Source organism: Rhinatrema bivittatum, chromosome 11, assembly GCF_901001135.1.
Source record: "Rhinatrema bivittatum chromosome 11, aRhiBiv1.1, whole genome shotgun sequence".
Taxonomy (NCBI): domain Eukaryota; kingdom Metazoa; phylum Chordata; class Amphibia; order Gymnophiona; family Rhinatrematidae; genus Rhinatrema; species Rhinatrema bivittatum.
The window spans coordinates 48,753,014-48,779,256 of NC_042625.1; the positions used below are offsets into that span (position 1 = coordinate 48,753,014).

Below are 26,243 nucleotides of genomic sequence, written 5' to 3' on the forward strand. Positions count from 1 at the left end.
CCCGCTCAGAAGTTCTCTTCGACCTTAGCGTATGTGAGGGTCTGGAGAGTGTTTGAGGCCTGGTGTAAGGAACACAATGGTTCCCCCTTGGGCGGTCAAAATTACACTAATTCTGGAATTTTTACAGAATGGCCTGAATAAAGGTTTGGCCCTTAACTCCTTGAAGGTGCAGGTAACGGCTCTCTCCTGTTTTAGAGGCGAGGTGAACAGGGACCCAATGCAGGATCTGGATGCTGTTCCGATCATGGAAGGAGATGACCTGCGAGTGATCCGGCTGTTCCGGAGGGAGGAACTGGGTCCATTGGTTCCCCAGGTGCTGGATGAGCTCGAGATTAAGGCCGCCCAGGAAGATTTGGTCAAGGAAGGGGCGAGCCACTCCTGGAACGATTATAGAGACCCCTTACAGCTTTCCCGTTGCTGAAGCAGGTGAAAAAGTTGGTGGATCAGGAGTGGGAATCTCCCGAGGTGGCCTGAAAGTCACAAGGGCTTTGGGGAAGCTATATCCCTTGCTGGAAGAGACCTTGGAGTCGTGGAGAATTCCTAAGGTGGATGAGGTCATGTCTGTGGTTACCAAAAAGACAACCATCCTAGTAGTGGGAATGGCGGCCCTAAAGGATGTCCAGGATAAGCTGGAGATTCTGCTCAAGCGGCTGTTTAAAGTTTCTGTTTTGACCCTTCATGCAGCGGTGTGCAGAAGTTTGATGCAGAGGGTCTGTTTGTCCTGGGTGCAGAAGGCACAAGACAAGCATTCAGGAATGGCGTCTGAAGCAGTGCAGGTGTCCCAGTTAGAAGCGGGGGTTGCCTATGTGGCCGATGCTCTGTATGACATGGTCTGGATTTCCACCAGGAGTATGGTCTCGGCAGTGGTGGCGCGAAGGCTCCTGTGGCTGCGAAATTGGTAAGCGGATGTATGGTCTAAAGCCCAGCTGTCAAACCACCTTTTTAGGGGGAAGTTTTCCTTCGGAGAGGACTTGAAGCAGCTCATGAAGCAGTTAGGAGAGTCAAAAGGCAATAAATTACCTGAGGACAGAAAGGGTCCTAGGAAGTCCTTTCTGCTACAAGCCCATTTTTGAGAGGCTGGGAGATTTTGGGCAGGCAGGACCCCTGCCCCGGCATAGCAGAAATGGAGTTCAGGCAGCCAGCAGCCCTTTCGGAATCAGTGCTGGTCTCCGAGGAACGGTGGGTCCCAAGGGGGAAGCTGTAGCAAGATTGGGCAATAAAGGTGTGTTGGTCCGCTCCTCCCTGGAAGCTGTCGGAGGGAGGCTCTCTTTTTTTATGAGGAGTGGACCAGAATAACATAGGACCGGTGGATCCTGAAGGTGATGAGAGATGGTTACGCCTTAGAATTTTCTTGGCCTCTCAGGGACAACTTTGTAGTCTCCCGCTGTGTCTCCCGGTAGAGCCGGTGCATGACATTTTACAGCACTTTCAACTTCTGCACACCATTGTTCCAGTGCCTCCTCAGGAGAGGGGGCAGGGCAGGTATTCCGTGTACTTTGTGGTGCTGTAGAAAGAAGGGACCTTTCGGCCTATTCTCGATCTGCAGAAGGTAAATGCTGCCCTCCGGTTGCTCGATTTTGGATGGAAACACTGCGCACAGTGATAGCGGTGGTGCGCAAAGGAGAGTTTCTAGCGTCATTGGATTTGTCGGAAGCCTATCTTCATATCCCCATTCGGCTCAAATACCAGAAGTTTCTGGAAGAACATTTCCAATTTCAGGCTCTTCCCTTTGGGTTGGCAAGGGTGTCGTGCACATTCACAAAGGTAATGGTGGTAGTGGTGGCAGCACTCAGGAAGGAAGGTATCCTGGTGCACCCATACCTGGACAGTTGGCTTATACAGGTGAAGTCAGAGGTGGAGTGTGGTTGCTCAGTCCAGCAAGTTCTTTAGCTTTTAGAGGCGTTGGGCTGGGTGACCAACCTCGCAAAGAGTCATCTGAGACAGACCCAATCTTTGGAGTATCTCGGGGCATGCTTCGATACCCAGTTGGGGAAGGTGTTTCTGACTTCGGAGAGAGTCCTCAAGCTGCAGAGTCAGATTCCTCGGTTACTGAACCTGTTGGTGCTCAAGGTCTGGGATTACCTGCAGGTGCTGGGTTCCATGGCTTCTACACTGGAACTGGTGCCATGGGCCTTTGCTCACATGCACCCTCTGCAAGGGGCTCTGTTATCCCATTGGAGTCCACTGTCAGACGAATTTCAGCTTCCTTTACCATTGCCAGAGATTGCCAGGTCCAGTCTTTAGTGGAGGCTATCTTGGCGCAATCTGGAGAAGAGAATGGATTTGGAAATAACCGACTGGGTACTTGTGACCACGGATGCCAGCCTCTCTGGATGGGAAGCGATTTGTCAAGGAAAATCAGCCCAGGGAAAGTTGTCGCAGGAGGAGGCAACTTGGTCTGTCGGTTGGTTGGAAACCAGAGCAGTGTGCAAAGCCTTGATGGCATTTCTTCCACTCGTTCGAGGCAAGTTGGTGCGAGTTTTCTCGGATAATGCGACAATAGTAGTGTACATCAATCGTGAAGGTGGGACGTAGGGTCATCTAGTGGCGCTGGAGGTGCAAGAGCTATTTGTGTAGATGGAGAAGCATCTGGTGAGACTAGGTGCTTCTCATGTAGCTGGAGTAGACAATGTGCAGGTGGACTTCCTCAGCAGATAGTGTCTGGTCACAAGGGAGTGAGAGTTGTTGGCGGAGGCCTTTGCCTTGCTACAGACAAGGTGGGGCAGACCAGTGATAGACTTCATGGCGACTCCAGCAAATCCAAAAATGGAAAGGTTTTTCAGTCGCACACGGGAGGTTGGATTGGAGGTCATCGGCACTTTCGTTCAACCATGGTCAACACATCTGTTGCTGTACGTGTTTCTACTATGGCCTCTCGTAGGTCGAGTGCTGTGGCGCAACGAGCTTCATCTGGGCAGGGTGAATCTGGTGGCACCCGAGTGGCCACAGTAGCCGTGGTTTGCGGCCTTCTGCATCTGATGGTGGACGGCCCCATTTGCTTGGCTCATCTCTCAGGGTTGCTGCGGCAGGGGCCCCTATATTTAGACCGGGAGGATCGCTTCTGTCTAGCGGCTTGGCTTTTGAGAGGCAGCGACTCCGTTTGAAAGGTTATTCAGAGCCTGTGATTGCAACTTTGCTTCAGGCAAGGAGACCTTCCACTTCAATGGCTTATGTCCAGGTGTGAAACATTTTTGAATCTTGGTGTTTGCAGAACAGGGTACAGCCTTTTAAAGGTGGACATTCTGTAGATTTTAGCCTTCTTGCAGAGCAGTTTGGCTAAGGGGCTATAATTCCCTTCAGATCCAGGTAGCAGTTTCCTGCATGGTAGGATTTGGGTTCCCTGCATGGTAGTATTCAGGGAAGACCACTGGTATCTCATCCGGATGTGGTTCGTTTCGTAAAAGGGGCAAAGCATCTGCATCCTCCGATGTGGAAGTTCTGTCCAGCAGGGAATCTGAATTTGGTTCTTTGGGTACCGTGTGGCCTTCCCTTCGAACCAATGCAGAGGGACATCCTTGAAGGATTTAACCCTAAAGACTGTTTTCTTGGTGGCCATCTGTTTGGCTAGACATATATCTGAGCTGTAAGCATCGTCATGTAGGGACCCTTTCCTGCGCTTTTCGGAGGATGGGGTCTCTTTGCACAGGGTTTCTTCCTTTTTGCCAAAGGCAGTGTCCTCATTTCACCTTAATCAGGTGGTCGAGCTTCCGGCCTTTCCAAATTTGACATTTGATAATCCGATGGCTAGGAAGCTTCATTTATTGGATGTGCGTTGTATTCTTTTGCGATATCTCAAGGTGACGAATGCCTTTCGGATTTCTTATCATCTGTTTGTCCTTTTCAGTGGAAGAAAGAAAGGAAAAAAGGCTTCCAAGGGCACTATTGCTCGATGGTTAAAAGAGATTATAGCTTCGGCTTACATCTATAAGGGCCAGTCAGTGCTGGAGGGGTTGAGAGCGCATTCCACTAGGGCACAGAAAACCTAACGGGCAGAGTGTCAGCTGCTTTCTCAGCAGGAGATTTGTCGTGTGGCAATGTGGTCTTCTCTTCACACTTTTACCAAACATTACTGCTTGGATGTGCTGGGCCCAGAGGAGGTGACGTTTGGGGGGAGTGTATTGCATGTGGGTCTTTTGGGTTCCCACCCAGAGTAGAGGGGCTTGGGTACATCCCATTTGTTTGGACTTCGGGTACGAACAGGAAAGAAAAATTGGTTCTTACCTGCTAATTTTCATTCCTGAAGTACCTCTGATCAGTCCATAGCCCCGTCCCCATCTGTTGAAAGATTTCCTCGCTTCTGGATGTGGCTGAGCTAGCGTAATTGGCATATGATATACTCAGATTATTAAATTGTGTACATAATTTGGCTTAGTTTGGTGTTCAATCAAGGGGGCCTAGTTTGCAGGGGGCTCCAACTTTGTCTCTGTTCGACCCAAAGTTTATTGGGGTTTGTTAAGATAGACATCTTGGCTTAGGTACAAGTCAGTACTGAGGGACTGCAGGGGGCACTCTTGGATAAGTAGCAGTGTCTCAAGTTTTGTTCTCTGCCTCAATCTGCTGGTAGGGATGCATAAACCCAGTTGTCTGGATTGATCCGTGGTACTTCAGGAACGAAAATTTTCCTTTCCTCTGTAGGGAATGTATCTTTTCAATGTGGCCTTTGCTGGCAGTCTGAATTTATTACATAAGATAACCTGCTGTGCGACCACACAGCCTATTCTGCATCATGAAAGCTGCATGTGTGCTCTGGAAGTTAATTAATTGCTTTCCTCTGTTCCCCAGGCAGTGAAACCACAGTTTCCCACACCCTGCTGACCCAGCGAGGTATACCAGTTCTGAGCCTGTCTAGTGGGAAGGCCTACTGCTTCAACCCTTCTCTTTCTACGTGGTAGGTGGGCTGTAACGAGGTGGCCATGTGTGATGTGAGCTGCCACGTTTCCTCACCCCTTCTGTACCTCTGCGTTTGTTCACTTTGACTGTCTGGTCTGTCTTTATTTTAATTGTTTTTGACCGATTCTTGTCTCTTTCTATGGAGTCCCACCCCATAATACTGTAGGCGCGCTTCTGACTTTGAGAGAGGCACCCCTTCACTCCCCCCCCCCCCATTAGTGGCAATGACTACCCTTGATTTTAAAGATCCCGTAAGCCCTTCTTTGTACCTTCTAATACCTGTCTAACAGGTAAAGAGGCCTGTAGACTAGAACATTTGGAAGAATGTTTTATGCCTACCAATGAAATCCTCTGGGAGGGGCAAAGCGGAAGGGTTTGAAAGGGCAGCCAATCAGAATGCAACTGGAGATACTCCAGTATAAAGCAGTATTTTAAATCCTGCTGTTTCCTTCCAATCATAAACTAGTAATCACCAATGCAAGTCTTAGAAGCCTTGCTGCTGGCAGGGAAGGAGCGCAAAGACGGTGTACAAGAGAATCCAAGCTGATGTCTGCCTAGGCAAATGCTCTGTTTCTGAGCTCTTAGACCCTTTAGTTTTGATGTTTTTATGGACAAGAAAGAGGAAAAATGTGTTCTTGCCCTGCTCGTGATCAGCAGCTTGGAGTATGCTTTAAAGCGTTGGTTACAGCGCATGATCCATTGCTCTCCCCAGGGAGAGATGTGATGTCTCATCTCTGGCATGAGGGGCTTTCCTCAGACCTGGGCTCCAGCGGAGAGAACGAGGGGTGCCGTGGCGGGGCACATTAGTGTTCAACCTGAGAGCTCCAGTGCTGTGGCAGTGAATCAAGGTGGAGAGGGTGGATGTTCTTTCCCTCTTTTTCTGCTGTGACTGTGGCAAATAATATTTTCTCTGGAGATTTGCTGGTGAGACTGGAGACTGCTGGGCTAGCTAATGTTCTAAGGTCCTATTTTAAATGTAAGGCAAGGTGGAAAGCATGGAGTCAGGAGAAGGGCGCGCATAAGAGTGAGTTGCCTGATGAACGGAGTTCATGAGGAGGGGTGCAGGGAAAGGTAGTGAGCTGCAGAATAAACACATTTGTAGGTGAATAAGACAAGTTTGAACTGTAAACAGAAATGAATTGGGAGCCAATGTACTGACTTTCCTGCTTTTGGTTTTCCAGGAATCTCATCTCTGATAAGCAGGACTCGTTAGCGCAGTGTGCAGATTACAGGAGCTGTTTACCATCCCAGGATGCTATGCTCTGCTCGGGACCTTTAGCTATAATTCAAGGACACACTTCAAAGTAGGCACTACTTGGTTGGCTCCCCTTGTTCCCTGCACACAAAGCAACTGATTTTCGGCAAGTTTTAATTTTGTGTAAAAAGTAAGGTGAGCAGGGATGACCCTGTTTGTTGCATGCACAGAGCATGAGTAAATTAGCGATCCCTGTACGTACCCAGATCAGTCCAGACTCCTGGGTTTTGCCTCCCTTCCAGCAGATGGAGACAGAGAAAGTTTCACAGACACCACCTCTTAACCCAGTGTGCCACCTGCAGCGCCTCGGTATTTCTCTGTCTCTAGCAGATGGAGAAGATGTAAAATAATAATAAAATAAGAAGAGGTTTTGATTGAGCGAAGATTTCTCTCCCAGGAGGTTGGCAGGTCCTGGTGGGGCCTTGCCTCCTGGTTTTAGAGGTGGACAAGCAGGGGTTGGGGGACCCTAGATTGCTCATTGGATTTCGCCTGAGGTGAAAGCTGGTGATCCAGTTCCCTTACCTCTGGGAGGATTGGGAGAAGCCTCTGCCGCACTTCAGATAAGATTGTTCCTTTTGTGTCTTTTATAAAGTTTAAAAAAAAGAATAGTAATGAGGAAATCAAAGGAAGCAGGTGCATTTACTTTGCTTTAATCTCCTGTCACTGATGGTAGAGGGAGACAGCTTCAGCGGCACATACTTTGTTTTAGGTTTTCCCGCTGCCTTTCTTCCCTCGGGTGTCTGCCATACTGTCACAGCCAGACCTGATCATGGCAAAGGGGTGCCTATGTACCACGTGTGATGACAGCTCCATGCACCTTTCTCATGCCGGCCACTGTTCCCATGATCTTTCTGGTGGAGAGGGCACATTGGGAGGGACTGCGGTGGCAGCTCGAAAGCAGCGCAACTGGTGGGCCGAAGGCTGCAATGTGAGGGGCTGACGATCCATTCTCACTGAGCGCGGGAACAGAGGCCATCTTGGATACACTCGCCACTATGGGGAAGGCTGCAGCAGGGAGAGGGGATCTCCCGCCCAAACTTTTTCCAGCTGAGTTCAGATCCGAGGAACCCAGGGGGCCCACGGGGGGGGGGGGGGGCAATCAGAGGAGGAGATTGATCCTCTGGAAGAGGATTTTGATGGTGCTTCTCCTTTTTCACCTGAGTTTCTCCTTTTGATGCACAAAGCATTTTTAGCCCGCAAGACCATGGAGCAGCCCTTTCCTAAGCAGAGAATGGCAGAACCACATGAAGAAGTCCAGATTTTCGAGGGCTTTAGGACCACTAGGATTCAGAGGGTCCTTGATCCTTCTGGGTAAGGGGCCACTGAGGAGGGTTCCTCAGAGGACTCTGATCAGGGATTGCTATCTGGGGATGGTTCTCCAGATACTGATCCTTCTTGTTGCCCACAGGATCAGAAGAAGATGCGACAAAAATCCCGATGATGGAAGGCGACAATACCAAGGTGGTTCGCCTGTTTCAAAGTGAGGAACTCTGGTCCCTGATCCCGCCAGTCCTGGTGGAATTGGGAATAGCTGTTCCGCAGGACTAGGCTGACCTGGAGGAAGTATCCAATCATGACCGGCTTGAGGGGTCCAGCCAAGACTTTTCCTTTTCACAAGTCGGTTAAAGAGTTGGTAGGCAGGGAGTGGGATACTCCGGAGACTGGCCTTAAGGTTAGCAGGGCTATGGATAAGCTTTATCCTTTGGCCGAAGACACTTTGGAGCTCTTGAGAGTTCTGAAGGTGGATGCTTCAGTCTCGGCTGTTACAAAAAGGACCACCATTCTGGTAACTGGCGCGGCAGCTCTTAAGGATTTTCAGGAAGCTGTGATGGCTTATGGTGCAGATGCTTTGCATGACCTCATTCACACTTCTTCCAGGACCATGATGTCCACAGTTTGCGCTAGGAGGCTTCTTTGGTTAAGAAACTGGTCAGCAGGGGGCGTGGTTTTGCTGCGAAACAAGATGGCTGCACGTGCCTGAAGCTCCCGATACAACCTCACCCCAAAAGCCTGATTTAATAGCCTAAACAACTTACGTGCCCCAACAGCTGCACAAGCGGAGACTGTGCTAGAGCCCCGATGTCGGCAAAAGAAAAAATCGGCAAACTTCAGCGGTTTTCTTTCACTAAAGCCGCAATGGAACTACAGGACTCAGGGCCGGAATGAGCAAACGGCAAGCAGAGAGAGGCGGACAGCTCAGACTCGGAGGCCCCGATCCTGTCCCCCGCAACAAATCCCAGGCAAGGTAACAGATTCTTACGATCTGCCCACTAAATTCCTTTTGCGGGAATGGTTTATGGACCTTTGATCAGAAATGAGACAGCATAAAGAAGAGCTTCTTAATTCATTTGCTGAGAATCGGGAGGAGATGCGAGTGCTGGGGCAGAGAGTGGATGAAATAGACACGCCGCGGGTAGAGGGCCACGAGGCGGCCATGCTAGCGCTGACTAAAACCAGTACAGACATGCAGCATGAAATTAATATCCTAAACAACAAATTAGAGGACCTGGAGAATCGCAATTGAAGGACTAATATACGAATTTAAAGGTGTCCCAGAGACCGCTGACTACACTGATTGCCTGGCAATTGCCAGGGAGATTTGTGCCTTTATAGCAGCTCAAGGCCCAAATGCGGTGAATCCAGGAGAACACAGAGACATTAACATTCAAATTGAACGTGCGCATAGAACTCTAGGGACACGCAGACCTAATACTCCACGAGATATGGTCATCAATCTACATAAATATTTACAAAAAGAAAAAATAATGGCAATCGCTAGAACCAAGCAAACCTGGCTGTGGAAAGGCCTAGAGATTGCTCTTTTTCAGGACTTAGCACCCAGCACACTGAGAAAAAGATACGAACTCAGGCCAGTTACACAGACCCTTCGCAAAGCTGACATCCGCTACCGCTGGCAATTCCTATTTGCCCTTTCTTTTCAACACCAAGGCATCACATATCGGATGAAAACCATACACGAAGTTGTGATAGCTTTTCGCCAAGCGGGTTTGGAGCTCAGTCTCCCGCCGGCATCACCAGCCCCAGGGGCCAATATCCAGAGCACCAAGACAAGCTGGCAACGCGCTGGGAAAGCGAAGCGCAAACACACAAATCAACCTGAAACCGGCTGAGGATCTGTCAGACCAGGGATGAATCATATTAGTTTATATAGCAAAGATTCATTTATTTATTTAGGGTTTTTATATACCGACTTTCTTGATATATATATATCAAATCAAGTCGGTTTCCATTTAACACAACTGTCGCCGGGGGGCGTTACATTAAACAATAAACATAGTATTGAACGGAGAACGTGTAGCGTTACATTTAACAATCAATAAGGTCGTTACATTAAACATTAAACAGTAAACATAGACATGACATCAAGCTTTAATAACTAGGCAGTGACCTATCCGATTATATGCAATGTTTATATTGAAAGTTGTTAAATTCAGATGCCAGTATGTGATATCAGGCTGTTTAGCTTTTTTCTGTGTTATGTTGTTGATGCGATGTTCGGGGCGAGGAGGACGGGGGGCGTGGGGCCACTTGGGTAGTGGTGAACTAACACCTGAGGAGGGAATCTGCGTGGGAGGATGTACGGATTCAAAGTAGGGGGTTATTTATCCCGGAATGGCAACCACATCGGAGACACCATTCATGTCCATAGAGAGGATAAGCATGTGGATGACAACAAGCAGCATACAACACAAGGAGTCTCGCAGGCATTGTTGCAACAGCTGTTACTATTTCGTGTGCTCAGCACCGGGGATACCGCTCTAACCCCATTAACCAACAATGAGAAGATTTATTACGCTTAATGAGAAGGGTCTCAACACCCGTAGGAAAAGAGATATGCTCCGCAGGGAGTTGATTGATCGGAAAGCTACCATTGCCCTCATAGAGGAGACACACATTCACAAGAGACATGAACACTTGGTGCGATATAAAGAATACCCGCAAACCTTCTTAGCGCCTGCAAGCAAGACCTCCAAATATACAGGCACTGGGATCTTGATCTCAGCAGCCATGACTTTTGAAACATTATCTCAGAAAATCGACGCTTCAGGCAGATTTGTCTTTATTAAGTTCAAGATGGGACGTGACATCTTTTCTCTTTTATCTACCTATGCACCTGTGCAGGACCAGATACCTTTTTGGCAGCAGATACAGAATATATTGGAAACAGATGTTGAGGGTTACCTCATCAGGGAGAAGATTTCAACATAACATTAAACCCAGAAAAGTATAATTCTCATACCCTTAGTAAAGCCTTCTTGAGTGCGAGCAATAAAACCCGCTCAATTCTACAAGCTATAATGCGCAAGTGGAAGCTTTCCGACATTTGGCGGCATCCCCATAATTCTTATTCTCGCATTGACTTCTTCCTGTTCGATCAATGCCTCCTGCCCAACACCTCCGGAATGGAAATACTACCCATTACCTGGTCTGACCATGGAGCAGTAGAGTTAGATTTAGAATTCGGGGATAAAACCGGGGGGCAAATTTATTGGAAATTAAATACTTTAATACTCAAAGCTGAAGACTTTAAGGCAACGTTAACCACCCATGTTAAAGAATACTTCCAAATCAATAGCAGCTCTTCAGTTCCCCTTAGCACTGTTTGGGAGTGCTCTAAAGCGGTGGTACGCGAACTATGCATCTCCAGAGCATCTGCCATCAAGAAAGACCGAGAAGCAAAACATAAGGCCCTGCAGATCGAAATAGACCAACCGGCAAAACTACACATGCATATTTTTATTTTCCAAAATATATATCAAACTAAATGACGCTCTGAATTGCTTAAAACAATTGCATGCAGACATGACAGCCTACCCGTTGGAAAGAACCAAACAAGTCTACTTTGAAGGCAGTGATAAAGCAGGCAAATTACTAGCACGTCAACTTAAAGCGAGGACCCTTCAAAGCATGATACCTAAGATAAAAGATTCGAAAGGCGTCCTTACTACTGATCCGACCGAGATCCGGAAAAGCTTAGTGGATTTTTATGCCCACTTGTATAGCAAGGATGTGGACATTCAAGAACCCGACATCCTGTCCTACTTGGCAGACGTACAGCAATTCTTTCTGGACTCACCGATTAATGCCACAGAAGTAAGATGGGTAATCCAGACCTTAAAAAATGGAAAGTCTCTGGGCCTGCATGGATTGCCGTGTGACTATTACTGAGCATTATCAGATACACTGGTGGACCAATTGGTAGACCTCTTCAACTATATATGAGAGGGGGCTCTTTTCATGCCCAATCCAACATTGCTGGCATAACAATCATTCCTTAACCGGGAAGAGACCTCTTGATCTGCGGGTCATACAGACCTATTTCGCTCATCAATCAAGACCTTAAAATCTTGGCTCAAATTCTGGCAGTGAGGCTCAATTGACATATGCCAGGCTTAATATGCTCTGACCAAGTGGGATTCATCCCCCAACGTATGGCCGCAGATAACGTCCGCAAGATTTTAGACCTTATGTGGTGGGCAAAAAGCTTTCGATTTGGTGCACTGGCCCTTCCTATTCCAAACCTTGGAAACAATGAATTTTGGCAAATCTTTCCTCCTATGGCTTAGCCAGCTTTATGCCTCACCAAAAGCAACAGTGAAAGTTAATGGAAGATACAGACCTTGCTTTGAGATCGGGAGAGGCACCAGGCAGGGTTGCCCACTGTCACCTCTACTCTTCACCATTTTTTTGGAGCCATTTGCAACCCGCATACGAAGGTCTCAGAATATTAAAGGAATTGACCTGGGTGGCCATAACTTCCTCCTCTCACTATTTGCGGACGACCTTATGTTCACTTTATCTGATCCTTCAAAATCACTGGAAGGGGTCCGAACTGAAATAGCTGCTTTTAGCAAAGTCTCTGGATTCAGGATGAACCTTGAAAAATCGGAACTTCTCAATATTAACCTCAACCGAAATGAAATTGAAGTTATTAAGAGCATATTCCCTTTTAAATGGGCAAGGAAAGCAATAAAATATTTAGGCGTTTACTTAAACTCTTCCTTAGAGGAACTCTATTCCTTAAATTACACTCTGCTACTAAAGGCCATCAATAGCGCCCTTACCAAATGGTATCAACAACCTTTTTCTTGGCTAGGAAGGATAGCCATCATAAAGATGAATGTCCTACTCTGTCTTTATATCTATTTGCCACACAACCAGTTTTTCTGACACCCTCCCTGTTGCGAAGAATACAGAAAAAAATGTTTGATTTCATCTGGCAATGCCGACCTCCCAGAATAGCACGCCGAACGTTGTTTCTGCCCAAATTGGCAGGAGGCTTGGGAGTACCCAGTCTCCAATACTACTATGCTGCTTCACAGCTAAAAGCCATAGTAGACCTAGACAAAAAGTCTGCACCCAAACAGTGGGCACAATCTGAACAAGCAATTGTGGGCACAATGCCCATTAATGCCATGCTTTGGCAACCGCGCCATACTTGGCAAACAACTAATTGCACCCCATGTGCACTTCAGACAACCTTAAAGGTCTGGACAACTTGGAAAGCCAAGATCGTCGGGAACTTCTCCTATTTTTACCATTCCTGCCTATTCCACAATACTCAGTTCCTGGCAAGGATCCAATCAGTGACTTTTGGCCTATGGTAACGAGCAGGCATCTCTACTATCTGTGCCAGGGAGGGAAGATGCTGTCCACCCAGCAGATCAGTACAAGATACGGACTGGATAAGATTGACTTTCTAGCTTATGCGCAGGTTAAACACTACATAAGCTCCCTGATCCGAACAAAAGAGCTGAAAACACAGACTCTTTTTGAAAACTATTGCTTGGGAGCAGACAAATTAACCAAGACCTCCTCAAAAATCTATAGCCTGCTCCGCAATTCTGAACAATTTACAATGCCACACCTTGCCAAATGGGAAACAGACTTGGGAGAGACCTTGACTCCCAAGGAGTGGGAATTTATATTTAAAATGGTGAGTAAATGCTCCATCTCTGCGATATTTCAAGAGAATTGCTACAAAATAATCTTTAGATGGCACCTGGTACCTGAGAGATTACATACCATCTACTCCCAGCAATCTCCTCTTTGCTGGAGAGATTGTGGCTCTTTTGGAACTTTCATACATATCTGGTGGTCATGCCCAAGTGTAGCATCGCTTTGGAAGGATCTGGAAAACTGGGTGAATAACCTCTTACACACTCAAATAAGGCTGACTGCGAAAGCGGTCCTGCTAAACGGCCTTGTCAAAGAATTTGACAAGGATCAACAAAGATTTGGCCAACAGATGTGGCTAGCCTTGCGCCTTCTCATCGCAAGATATTGGAAAACCAAGACATTATCCTCCGTAGCAGAAGTCATAACCCTGATGCGCCAACACCAGCGACTAGACTACTTAATGGCTACCAGGCGAAACCAGCTAGCCTCCTATTATAGAACCTGGAGCTATCTTCCTAAAATATAGACTCAACAGATTGGTATATACCTTTGGGTGTTTGGTATCACTTCACAGCACCATAACTAACAAATTTTGTTATCTATCATCTGAAGATCTGCGGGAGGCTTGGAGCGAGCAGACTGACAATTATGCCACATTAGGGGCACATGAACATGCAAAATAGTGAGGCCCAACAATTCCCCAATCCACTGCTTATGATTAAGATCAGTTAGCAACTGTTGGATGGACCCGCACAGTAACATCACGAATGTGTCATGTCAATTATGGCAAACTGTTTTTGATGGACAGATATATAATACTGGGACAGGAAAGGTGGGAGAGGGGGGATTAAACCTCAGATCATAACTATGTCAGGTGCAGTGGGGACAACACTGTGGGTAGGATGCTGATGAGTTCTATATTATAGAACAAATTATTGGCTTGTTATTTCTGTATTCTTGTATTGCTTTTGTTAAATAATGTTATGTTCTGACTAAATGCAATAAAATATTTTTTTAAAAAAAAGGAAACTGGTCAGCAGACATTTCGTCAAAGGCTCAGCTGGGAGCATTGCCTTTTAAGGGAAAATTTCTGTTTGGGGAAGACTTGGAGCAGCTGATCAAACATCTGGGAGATAGCAAAGTGCACAATCTTCTGGAGGACAAGCCAAAAGAGTCCTGTAGCCAGCTATTTTGGGGGCGCAAAGCAGGCTGAGACGGCTCTGGCCATGGTAGAGGCAGAGCCAAGCCAGCACAATGAGGCGAGGCCGGCCCACTCCTCAGTTCCAGTCATCGGGGGTCTTCTGGCTCATTTTAACAAGGAGTGGGTCAAGATCACGCCAGACCAATGGGTTCTAAGCATGATAGGACAAGGCTACACTATAGAATTTGCATGGCCACTCAGAAACCTGTTTATCGTGTCTCCCTGTGCCTCGGCAGGAAGAAGTTGATAATTCAGCAGACCATACAGTGGCTACGAATGCTGGGGGCCATTATTCCCATCCCCCAGGACGAGCAGGGGACAGGGTGTTTTTCCATTTATTTTGTGGTGCCAAAAAAGGAAGGAACCTTTTGTCCAATTCTGGTTTTAAAGAAGGTAAACATAGCTCTCAAAGTTTCCAGTTTCCAGATGGAGACTCTGAGGTCCCTCATAGCAGTGGTGAGAAGTGAGGAGTTCATGGCTTCTTTGGATCTGACGGAGGCGTATCTGCACATAGGGATTCACCTGGACCATCAGAAGTACCTCTGGTTTATGATCCTGGGGATGCATTTTCAATTTTGGGCTCTCCTGTTTGGCCTAGTGACAGCCCCGAGGACCTTAACCAAGATGATGGTGGTGGTGGCAGCAGTCCTCAGAAAGGAGGGCATGCTGGTTCACCCCTATCTGGACGATTGGCTCATCCAGGTGGTCAGAAGACCTTTGCAGACGAGTGGTGGACATGGTGGTGCAACACCTTAGTTTGTTGGGATTAATGAATCTGTCCAAGAGTCACCTTTCTCCTTCGCTGGTTCATAAGTTCTTGGGCACGTGCTTTGGTACCAGAATGGGGAAGGATTTTCTCACGGAGGAGTGGATTGTCAAGCTGCAGACTCAAGTTTGGAACCTATTGGAGGCCTGAGTGCCCAGGGTCTGGGATTACTTGCAGCTCCTCTGTTCCATGGCCTCAACCTTGGAGTTTGTCCTGTGGGTGTTTGCCCATGTGAGGCCTCTACAGAAAGCGTTGCTAACCCAGTGGGATCTGATTTTGGAGCAGTTTCATTTTCTACTACCACTTACAGAGTTTGCCAGATTCAGACTTTAGTGGTGGTTTGGCCAGAAACATTTGTGCTGAGGGGTGGACCTTGAGGTGCCACAGTGGATGGTAGTGACTACCGACACCAGTCTCTCCAGTTGGGGAGCTGTGTGTCAGTCCCAGTTAGTGCAAGGCTAATAGTGGGGGAGGAAGCGTCCTGGTGAATCAATCACCTAGACACGAGAGCGGTACAGTTGACCCTGCAGGAGTTTCTTCCTCTTTTGTGCATCCGTGCAGTCAGAGTCCTGACCAACAATGCAGTGACAGTGGCCTACATCAACTGCCAGGGAGGTACCGAGCCGAGTGGTTGCTTTGGAAGTGGAGATGCTGATGTCCTGGGCAGAGCAACATCTGGCCTCGATAGCAGCCTCGCACATAGTGGGTTGCGACAATGTGTAAGCGGATTTTCTCAGCCAGCAACATTTGGACCCAGGAGAATCTGAGCTCTCAGAGGAGGCAATGACCCTATATGGATCTTATGGCAACTAAGAGGAGTTCCAAGGCGCTGCGCTTCTTCAGCCGGAGAAGAGCGCATGGAGTGGAAGGGGTCGATGCCCTGGTTCTTCCTTGGCCGCACGACATTCTGATCTGTGTGTTTCCACCATGGCCCCTGGTAGGCAAGGTTGTGAGGAGATTAGAGGTTAATCCAGGAAAGGTGATTCTCTTGGCCCCAGAGTGGCCATGAAGGCCTGGTTTGCAGATTTGGTTAATCTAGCAGTGGACGGCCCCTTGAGACTGGGCCATCTGCCAAAGCTTCTATGACAGTGCCCTATATTTTCAGATCAAGCAGATCGCTTTTGTCTAGCGACTTAACTTATGAAAGGAAGCAAATAAGAAAGAAAGGATATCTTGAGGATGTTATTTCTACTCTGTTGCATGCTTGTAAGACTTCTACTTCCTTGGCATATGTCAGGGATTGGAGAGTTTTTGAGGCTTGGTGTATGGAGCAGGTGAGTTTTGGTGGCGCAGATTCTGGCCTTTTTTCAGAGAGGCCTAAAGAAAGATTTGTCCTTTAGCTCCCTGAGAGTGCAAGTGTCGGCCCTGGGTTGCTTGCGAGGCAAGGTTCATGGAACAGCCCTAGCTGTGCATCTGGATGTGGTATGTTTCCTCCGAGGTGCGAAGCATCTGCGCCCCCCTATTTGTCAGCTGTGCCCCTCTTGGAGCCCTAATTTGGTCCTCAAGGGCATGTCTGAGGTGCCATTTGAGCCTCTAAATAGGGCCACCATAAAAGATCTGACTTTGAAGGTGGGTTGTTTTTTTTTGTGGCAAATTGTTCAGCCAGAAGGGTGTCTGAGCTTAAAGCCCTGTCATGCAGGGAGCCCTTTTTGTGTATTTCGGATTCCGGGATCTCTCTGAGGACGGTTCCGTCTTTTCTGCCGAAGGTAGTTTCAGCATTCCACTTAAGTCAGTTAGTGGAACTTCCCACCTTTACAAATTTGGAGGTTGTTGTGCCTCACGCAAAAGAATTAAGATGGTTGGATGTCAGAAGGGCCTTGTTGCAGTATCTGAAGGTCACTAACAGTTTCGCACCACTCCATAGCACAGACTTCGCACCACTCCATAGCACAAGATTGTCAGATCACCTTTTTGTGCTATGGAGTGGTGCGAAAAAGGGTCAGAAAGCACTGAAGGCCACGATTGCGCGGTGGTTGAAGAAGGCTATTGGGTCCGCATATACCTGTCATGGTCATCTTATCCCGGGCTCATTCTACCCATTCCCAGGTGGCCGCCTGGGCAGAATGCCAACTGGTGTCACCACAAGAGATTTGCAGGGTGGCTACTTGGAAGTCTTTACATACTTTTGCCAGGCACTACCGATTGGACATCCAGGCTCCGGACGTTGACACCTTTGGTGAAAGTGTTCTTCGAGAGGAGCTCTTGCAGTCCCACCCTGGTTAGGGAAGCTTTGGTACATCCCAGGAGTCTGGTCTGATCTGGGTACAACAGGGAAAGGAAAATTGGTTCTTACCTGCTAATTTTTGTTCCTATAGTACCACAGAGCAATCCAGAATCCCGTCCAGTGGTGGAGAGAAGTTTTAGAGAATCCGCTCGATCTGTTTTTTGTTCTTGAATAACTGTGAAGAATGGCACAGGTTTCTTGTTAATCCTTTCAATAGAATTTTTGAATTGCATTACAAATTTTACCCTTTCCTCTGCTCATTCCAGGGAAATTGATAGTGTTGAATACTGGAAACCTTTTTGACCTTTTTGACTTCTTATGCTTGGGTACTTGGTAATACTGAGGAGATGCAGGTAGCACACCGGGTTAAGAGGCAGTGTCTGAAACTTTCTCTGTCCCCATCTGCTGGAAGGGAGACACAGGAGTCTGAACTGATCTGTGGTACTACAGGAACGAAAATTAGCAGGTAAGAACCAATTTTCCTTTGTATATCAGCAGTTCAGAGAGTCAGACAGCTGCCTTTCATCTTACGAGCTCGTTTCCTTTGCCTAAAAGATCCCATCTGTTGATACCTCAGGAAAAATGCTGAAAATCATCAGTGTTTTATTTTTGCATTTGATCAAAATGAGAGGTGACCCACACAAATAGGAAAGCAACAAGAGTGGTACACAAAAATAAAAAGGTGATAACTATATAAAAGTAAATATTCAAAAGCATGTAAGGTAAAATAAAATAATTTAAATGTTAATATCAATTATAAAAGCATTAATCCAAAAGGTAAAATTAACAGTGATGGATCCAATATACCAGACAGGGCCATTTCTGCTGCCATACAATGCGTGTAAAATAGATCTGTTATCTGTTAAATGCAGCAGAAGTTTTGCAAAGAAGCAGGTTTGAGAATTATGTGAATGTCCAAAGTGGCTCAGAACATGCTAGGGATTAACTTGAAAGAAGTGAACTTGCCTGTTTCAAAGGTTCAGTTCTTTGCTTATTACATATCTTTATTTACCTTTCTTTCTATTTTTCTACCTCTGAGCAGTTCAGGAAGACAGGCTGCGCGACTGTTCTCCATGCCTCACCTAGTGCAGCAGGAAACTACCATGGCATACCTAGAGAACCAGATAGCTGCAGCTCTTATGTTACAGTCCAGCCAGGAATACCGGCACTGGCTCCTGATTTATGCACGCTACCTGGTGAACGAAGGTAAGGGCTGGCCACCAGCGACCTGTGTCCCTGCCTTAAGGAGGAATTCAGGGTGGCTGGTTATACAGTCTGCTGCGTGATTGCTAGACTCCTACGGATGGTGAATTGGCTGATCCTGGAGAGTTCTCTGCAGTGCTGCCCGGGGGGGGGGGGGGGGATCCTTTCTCTATGGGGGTGGGTGGGAGTGATTACTGATGGCTCTGCTGCTAGAAGGTTGGTAGTGGAAAGCTTTCTGAAAGTCCTGTAGAATCTTAAACTTCTTCAGCCAGCAGGGGTACCTTGAATAGTTAATCTTTTACATCTCCCCAAGATTTTACTCTTTCCTTAGCTAGGTTTCCTATTTTGGTGGAGGCTTAAACTATTCTTTGAAGGAAGAGAGGGGGTTTTTTTTGTTTTTGGTTTTTTTTAAGAGAAAACCAAAAAGCATCTAGAATGACATTTGAGAGCCCCAAGCAGATGTAACAGTTGTGTGATGTACACAGACATATGACTGTCTCTCCCATCCCATTCAGGTTTGGAGTATCGGCTTCGGGAGGTGTGCAGGGATTTACTGGGCCCGGTGCACCGCTCTTCGGAAAGTCAGTGGGACTCGAGAATACTGGTAAGCAGAGCGGCAGCACTCGCTACAAGCCAGGCCCTACATGTTAGTAGGAAAATTTCAAGGGCCTGGCGTTCCTGCTCAGCCTTTTGGGGGAGAGGGAAAAGCCCGCACATCAATGGCATTTTCAAATCTTTGCTTATACTTTTCCAACAAAAATGCACCTGCAGAAAAAAAACGCAGGTGACCCGAGGCACATTCCAAAGTGAACGTTCACACTTACTTTCACTTTCAAAACTGGCGCAGTGCCCAGGGGTAAAATGAACGCACAGTCTTCGTCCCAATGCAGGCAGCTCTGGCCTGGTACTGACTCAGGAAGACAGCCCCATGCATTACTCCCAGTCCTCCTGGCCATCCTGCCTAAGTGCCATCGCAGAGAACTATGTATGTCTGTGAGCCGCATTTTTAAATTTCAAATAATGGATCTGTGTATTCTGTTCCTTTCACTCCTAATTGTGCGCTTTTTTGCCTGCAACAGGGCTTACGGAAGCGGGAGCTGCTAAAAGAGCTGCTACCAGTCATTGGGCAGAACCTTCGTTTCCAGCGCCTCTTCACGGAGTATCAGGAGCAGCTGGACATCCTGCAGGACAAGTAGCCTTATGGACTATGTTTTGGCCATCACGGAAGAGACTGCTGAGCAGCGCTGATCTCGGAGAGCCTCATCGCAGCACGAGACTGCTGGAGGGACCCGAAGAGCCTTGGCTCAGTTCAGTTGATTTGCTTTCGTTTTTAAAAAAAAAAAAAAAAAGCTCACGGAAGTAAAACGTAAACGTGATTCAATGGAACAGGGATGGTGGAAAGCCAGTCCCTTTTTCTAGATGAGCTCTGAAATCCGCGGTCTGACGCCGTTGCTAGAGGAGGCTGCGGAAGTGCCTCCGTGGAGGTCTGATCCGGTTTGCGAGGTCACCGTGCTATCGAGGAGAGACTTGAAGGGGGTGGGCTGGGGGAGGGTCAGGGTTAACGTCTTGTGAAAGAAAAGCACAGTACTTCAAGAGTACAGCATTTAACCTCGTTAAAGGGCGCCTGCCACTTGTTAAGGAAGCGTCTGCACAAAATTGAACCAGACATGCGAGTCGCATTCAAGACTCCTCTAACATTAACAAGGATTTCCAGAGCCAGCAGATTGTGACCTGTGAACACGATCTTAAGAATAGGAGGCTGTCCTAACACATGGACTATTTTTGTACTAGAATTTGCTAACTTGTAAAACGGCGATTTTCTTTGGCCAATAATTGGGGATTTACCTACAGGTCTATTTAATGTAGGAAGCTACTGACCTCTAATTATGACAGCTGTTGTTTGCTAAATAATTGTAATAAAACTGAATCTGTCCACATTCTGTTTTTAATTTTTAAATGTTTGTAAAAGAGACCCCATTCTTTTTCTAAATATCGAATAAAGACACATGACATTGGTAAAGAGGAGTGCCAGATTCTGCTTATCCATGTTTGGTGCTTTGGACCAGTCTGCTAAAGGCTGCATGTAAGTGCTGGTAAATTTAAAAGTAATGGAAGTCTCAGTAAAATGACAAATGAGGAATTCAGACACACACACTTTAGCAAGAGGGGTTATGGTACTCAAAGTACTTTGTCCTTTTACATATTTTTAAAATTCAAAATCTGATTACTGTACTGGAAGAATTGCTTAGGGCAGCAGCTGGTGATAATGTGATTTGCACTGAGTGTTGACTGTATTTCTTGCACTGTGCAAGGTACACGTTAATAGATTAAAACAATATTTTGGCAATGGTGAAATGCTTTGGTGCAGCACTATAATGCTTTCTGTACAGTAATGATATACATCTATTGGAGGTGAAAATAACTTGGAATTTCCCTGTACGTACCCGGATCAGTCCAGACACCTGGGTTGTGACCCCGCACCAGCAGATGGAGACAGAGCAAGACCTGTCTGACTCAGCCATATATAGCAAAGTGCCTCCCACAGCCCCTCAGCCTTACTCTGTCTCCAGCAGATGGGGCAGGTGCAGCCACAGCCTCTGGGATCCCTGGGTGTATTGTAGTGGTATAGTTAGTCAGGGTTTGCCTTTGCTCTTGGTGTTTAGCAAAAAAAAAAAGAAGACAGAAGAAAGTGAAAGGCAAAAGAGGTCCCCATCCGAGGTGCCTCCCAGGGGGGTTGGAAGGTTCTGAGGGGACCATCCCCCCCTGGTTGAGGCCGCTGCTAAGGGTCGAGGACCCGGCCTTTCCAGGTAGCAGCATCGGGGGTGACACCGGGGAACCCGGTTCACTCACCCCCGCTGGGGCAGGAGTGTCAGGACCGGGGACAGCGGCAAGTTTACAAAAAAAAAAAAAACCAGACTTTTGTTTTTGTTGCGCCGACTCTCCGTTTCTTCGGCCGGGGGGCTAGTTTAACTAGTTTTAATTAGTTTTAATAAGTTTTCATTTTATTTTGCTTTACGGGCGCTCCGGCTGAGGGAAGGATGCCGAGGGGGTCGGCCTGCCACACGATGGTATTTGTTCCAACTGTGTTTTGGGCGGCGAGGGACCATCCGGGACCGGTCGGCGCGATCACAAGTTGTCTTAGTGAATAGCCATTGTTATTACTGGCATCAGTAGCATGGGATTGACTTAGTGTTTGGGTGTTTGCCAGGTACTTGCAACCTGAATTGGCCACAGTTGGAAATAGGATGTTGGACTTGATGGACCCCATGGTCTGACCCAGAATTGCAATTTCTTATGTTCTTAAATTCTAGCTGGCTAATAAGATAGGCAGCTAGAATTTAGTCAGATAATTTAGGGGCTTTCCAGAGGTATAAGTGGGAAGAGTTGAGTTAGCTGGCTAAGTTAACCTGCTAACTCCAATTTTCCTAATGTGTAGACAGATGGACTCAGGACCAGTGGGTTTATGCTCTCCTTCCAGCAGATGGAGATGGAACAAGCTGATGTCACAGTATACATAACCCTGCAGTGACCACAGCTAGCCAGTATTCTCCGTCTCCAGCAGATGATGGATGTGCATCTCTCTATGGGGATTGCTTTGAGCTTTTTGAAAGGAGAAATCTGAAATTCTAAAGTCAGGAAAAGAAAACCCTGCTCTCCTGCGGTGATACGTAAAGGTCTCTCCCCTAGCTGAGAATTCCTGAGATGATTTCCATGGTCCCTCAGAGGTGTGCCTTGGTCCGGTAGTTGGTTTTCGCGGCGTGGACTTAGCTGCTAGTTCAGCTGAAAGGCAACGGATGTAGAAGGCCAAGTGCGGCAGTGATGGCAGATGTCCTCACCCCCCACAGCCGGAGACCATCTCTGTACTCAGCCGGTAAGCACTGAGTTCAAGTAAGGTTTTAAAAAAAAAAGAGAGAAAATTTTACCTGAATCAGAGACAGAAGGGTTTTAGGACTTCCTCCAGTCTCCGTTCTCGGCACGCCGTGCTGACGTTCGTTCCCACTCCCGTTGGGGTTGGGGAACTGGATAGCCTGGCGGGTTGAGCAGCCCCCGGTGGGCTAGGCCCCGCACTTAGGCTTTTTTTCTTGCACCCCGTGTGGTAGGTCACAGCATTCATTTTCGCATGCTCTTGTGCATGTTCTGCTGCCCTCTATGAGCCGTCGGCTCTGTGCATGCATAGTGTGTTCAGTTTTTGAGTGCACCCTTTACGCGCACAAACGTTTTTACATGTTTAACTTGGTGCACAGGTTGTGCGTGCACTTTGCCTCGCTTTCGTCTCGGCGCTTATTTTTTGGGCACATTTCATTTCTGAGCGCAAGCTGTTCCTATGCACATTTACCACCGTGATGGCGCTGGTAAGCAAGAAGCCTAAGCGTCTTCCTATTTGTGTTGCCTGAAATATTAGGGATTCTCAGCCTGGCCTGGCTTCAAATCTGTGTCAGCGCTGCTCAGACGCTCAGGGAGAGTTCTCTTCCTTGGATTTTGCTAAGCCTGGCTCTTCCCATTCTGACGATGGGTTGGTCATGGCCTTGACTAAGGGGTCACCAGATCTTGGTTCTCCCTTGACTGTCTCCTCTGCTGGCAAGGGTAGTTCTGTGGGTCCAGCTCCAGTTCCTTCTGATCTTCGTCTGGACCTGGCTGCTTTTTCTTGGGTGGAATTTTTTCAAGGCTTACAAGCCTTAGTTTAGGCACAGTCCTCAGCTTCCCCTCAGCTGGTGGCTCTCCCTCTTCCAGTCCTATGCTAAAGCACCAGGACTCGCTTCAGCTCCCTGTGGGTGTTTCTGACAGGAATCTGGATTGCACTGTTGATGGCATTGATCCTGATTCCCTAGAAGATGGGGAAATTCCTCCAGGGCTGGAACCATATCAAACCATGTTGCGATTCTTTCATAGAGATGAACTGCCGGCCCTGATGTCCCAGACTTTGAAACAGCTGGATGTTCCTAGTTCAGATGCTATGTTAGAGCTGAGGAAGAATCCCATTTTGGTTTCTTTACACGTAAAGCCTTTTGTTTTTTTCCCGGTGATGGATGCCATCCAGGAATTGATTGATCTGGAATGGGGGATGCTCCAGAGGCAAATTTTAAAGGGGATTGGACATTGGAAGGCCTGTAACCCCAGGATCCAGCTGTGAGAGAGCATTTGCCTTTTCACAAAGTGGATGCTCTGGTATGTGCCTTGTCTAAGCAGATGACTATCCCCGTAGAGGGAGGAGCGGCCTTGAAGGATATACATGATAGAAGGATTGAGTCTATTCTTAAGCAAGCCTTTGAGGTAGTGGTGATGAATTTACAGATTGCCTCCTGTTTTGCCCTAGTGGTGAGATCTTGTCTGCTTCTCTCTCAGGAGGTTGATGAGTCTGGAGGGAATTCCAGAGCAGTTATAGAGCCTGCTGATGCAGGCTGTGATTTGGTCCTGAACTCGGCCAGAGGAGTGGCTTCAGTGATAGTGGCCAGGCGTAAACTCTGGTTGTGAAATTGGCTTTGGAAGCTGAGTCAGCTGATCAATCTTATCAAGATGCTCTTTAAAGGCTCGCTCTTGTTTGGGAGCGAGTTGGAGAAACTGGCCAGTAAGTGGGGCAAGTCTCCAGTGCCTCAGTGCCAGAGGATAAGAAACAGTTACAGCGCCCCTTTGGGATGAGGGGTCGTTTCCGGGTTCCAGGTGTTTTTGTCCCTACAGAGGGATGACCTTTCATCGGACTCTGCCTTTTGATAGGTCTCAGTCCTTTCATTCCCAGTAGCCCAAGAGCAGGCTCGGGTGATGGACTTTCCTGAGCTTCCCCATGAAGGTTTGCCAACCCATCTTCCAGAACAGGAAATAGGGGGACGTCTCTCTCTCTCTTTTATTGGAGATGGGTCGAGATCACGTCGGCCCAGTGAGTCTTGGAGGTGATATGCAAAGGGTATGTACTGGAATTTCACAGTATTCCTCGGGACGTGTGCATGGTGTCTTCTTGCCACTCCCCGCAGAAGAAGCAGGCAGTGGAGTTCATGCTTCAAAGGCTCCTTAGACTGAAAGTCTTGCTGTTTTCTGCCACCAACAGCTGGTCTCATTACCCACCTTCCTGCATCCTCTGCTCAGCACAAACCTATTTTCCTCACATTGCTCTCATCATAGAAATGATGCCAGAAAAGGACCAAATTTACCTTTTTTTTAAATTGCTGTCCCTATATCTGGAACTCATTTCAGCCGGACCTTCTTTTCACCTTACAGCCCCACCTTTAGCTCTTTGTCTACAGAAAGGCATTTGACAAGTCTGTAGAAATCACCCTCTTCCTTTGTCTACTTCAAAATCCTTCATGTAACTACTTTATCCTCTGCCTTTGTCTCCATTTCTTCAGGCCAGAACTCCCTTATATGTACTAATTGTGCTAACCATGCATTGTATCCATTGTGCATGTATTTCTCTTTTACAATGCTGCATGCACTAGCAGCAGCTCCATAGAACCTATTTAGAAAGATAGAAACTCATGTTAAGAGTGTTTGAAGTCATGAATGCTAGAGCTGCCAGCGCAACCCCGGCGTTCTTGCATATGGCACTGGAGGCTTCACTTTTGCTAGATGTTGAAGAGGACTGGAACCTACCTGTTCTTTTCTCAGTTTCAAATTAATTAAAGAGGAGCTGTATATTTCCTAAGAAAAAAGATAGTGGTTCTTCATCATTACTAGAGAGAGAGAGAGTGGTGGCACCTTATTGATTCACAGGTGGGGACTTCTGTCCTCCATCTGTTTAGGTGGCACCTGCTTCTGGATCACTTTTGCAACTTTTCTAACCTCTGGGAGTGTTATTATTATACGAAGGGCTGCCCTGCTACTGACAGTGGGAGTAGTGCGGGGGTTAACCTGCACTTTCTGCTTCGGAGGGAAAAAAGTGGCACCGTGGTCTGCTGTGGTTCCTTTCGGCGGAGGATGTGCTTCGAGACAGCTGGAGCAGCGGTCCCGTCCCCCCCTTCTTAAGGTCTTCTTTGACTGGCTGCAGAACCTTTCAACCCTAACTGAAGTTACTGGACTCGCGTTTTATTTGTTTAATCATCAGCCAGCCAGCCAGTCGACCGACCGATGTGACTGTGACTAGGAACCTTGTTTCCGTGCCCGTGTTTCCGGGAGGGGGAAAACTTTTGCAGGTCGGATGCCGGAAGTGGCTGAGTGGGCTGTTGCTTGCTCTGTAGCTGGTCGATCACGGAGCGGATTTTTTCTATTTATTTATTTTCCACTCGTCCCGTTCCGAGAAGGTGTTGGAGCCGCCGCCATGGGGAAGAGGCAGCACCAGAAGGATAAGATGTAAGTTACCCGAATATGGCCGAGGTTGTGGGACCGCACAGAGGGGAGAGCTATGCTCCTGACCGCCTCGTCCTCCAGAGGAAGCCCCGCAAACCGGGACCCAGAAGCTCGTACCGGACCTGCTTCCAGCTTTCTAAGCTGTGCTGCACCTCCCGGGCCCCAAAGAAATAAGGCTTTGACTCCCTGCGCTGGGCAGGATGGGACCCGGAAAAGGCAAAGGACTGGGAGTTTAGTGAGCTGTGATGGTAACTAGAAGACTGATCCTGGGAGCTGGACTCTTTCTCTCTTGTTTTGGGGGGAATGTCTTCGTAGTGGGTGGAGCCTATTTCTGGAGCCAGCCTCCAATTACAAAACTATATGAGAGTATGGGAATTGCAAGCTGATTGTATCTTATGTGCTGTTAAAGCGCAGAATAAGATACAGTTTCAGTTTCCCATTTGGAGGAATTCTTACTTGACTATAGCAGGAATAGCTTCTCTAAGAAGTTGGGCATCTCTTTAAAGAA

General features: G+C 47.4%; 2 protein-coding genes across 4 annotated transcripts in view; both read left to right on the forward strand.

The window, feature by feature from the left end:
- Positions 1-19,868, forward strand: part of LOC115100518 (protein HIRA) — a 105,546-nt gene extending 85,678 nt beyond the window's left edge. For 2 of the 3 annotated variants that reach the window (XM_029618993.1, XM_029618994.1), the window contains exons 21-25: positions 4,783-4,888; positions 6,072-6,194; positions 18,300-18,463; positions 18,976-19,064; positions 19,540-19,841. In XM_029618993.1, the coding sequence (XP_029474853.1) occupies positions 4,783-4,888; positions 6,072-6,194; positions 18,300-18,463; positions 18,976-19,064; positions 19,540-19,656 (599 nt within the window). In that variant the 3' untranslated portion in view covers positions 19,657-19,841. Of the gene's footprint in view, positions 1-4,782; positions 4,889-6,071; positions 6,195-18,299; positions 18,464-18,975; positions 19,065-19,539 lie in introns of all 3 variants that reach the window. The other variant, XM_029618995.1, reaches the window with a different exon arrangement.
- Positions 19,869-25,447: 5,579 nt separating this feature from the next.
- The window catches only part of PPIL2 (peptidylprolyl isomerase like 2), a 109,442-nt gene continuing 108,646 nt past the window's right edge, over positions 25,448-26,243 (forward strand). The window contains exon 1 of the mRNA XM_029619565.1: positions 25,448-25,738. Coding sequence (XP_029475425.1) covers positions 25,587-25,738 — 152 coding nt within the window. The 5' untranslated portion in view covers positions 25,448-25,586. The remainder of the gene's footprint in view (positions 25,739-26,243) is intronic.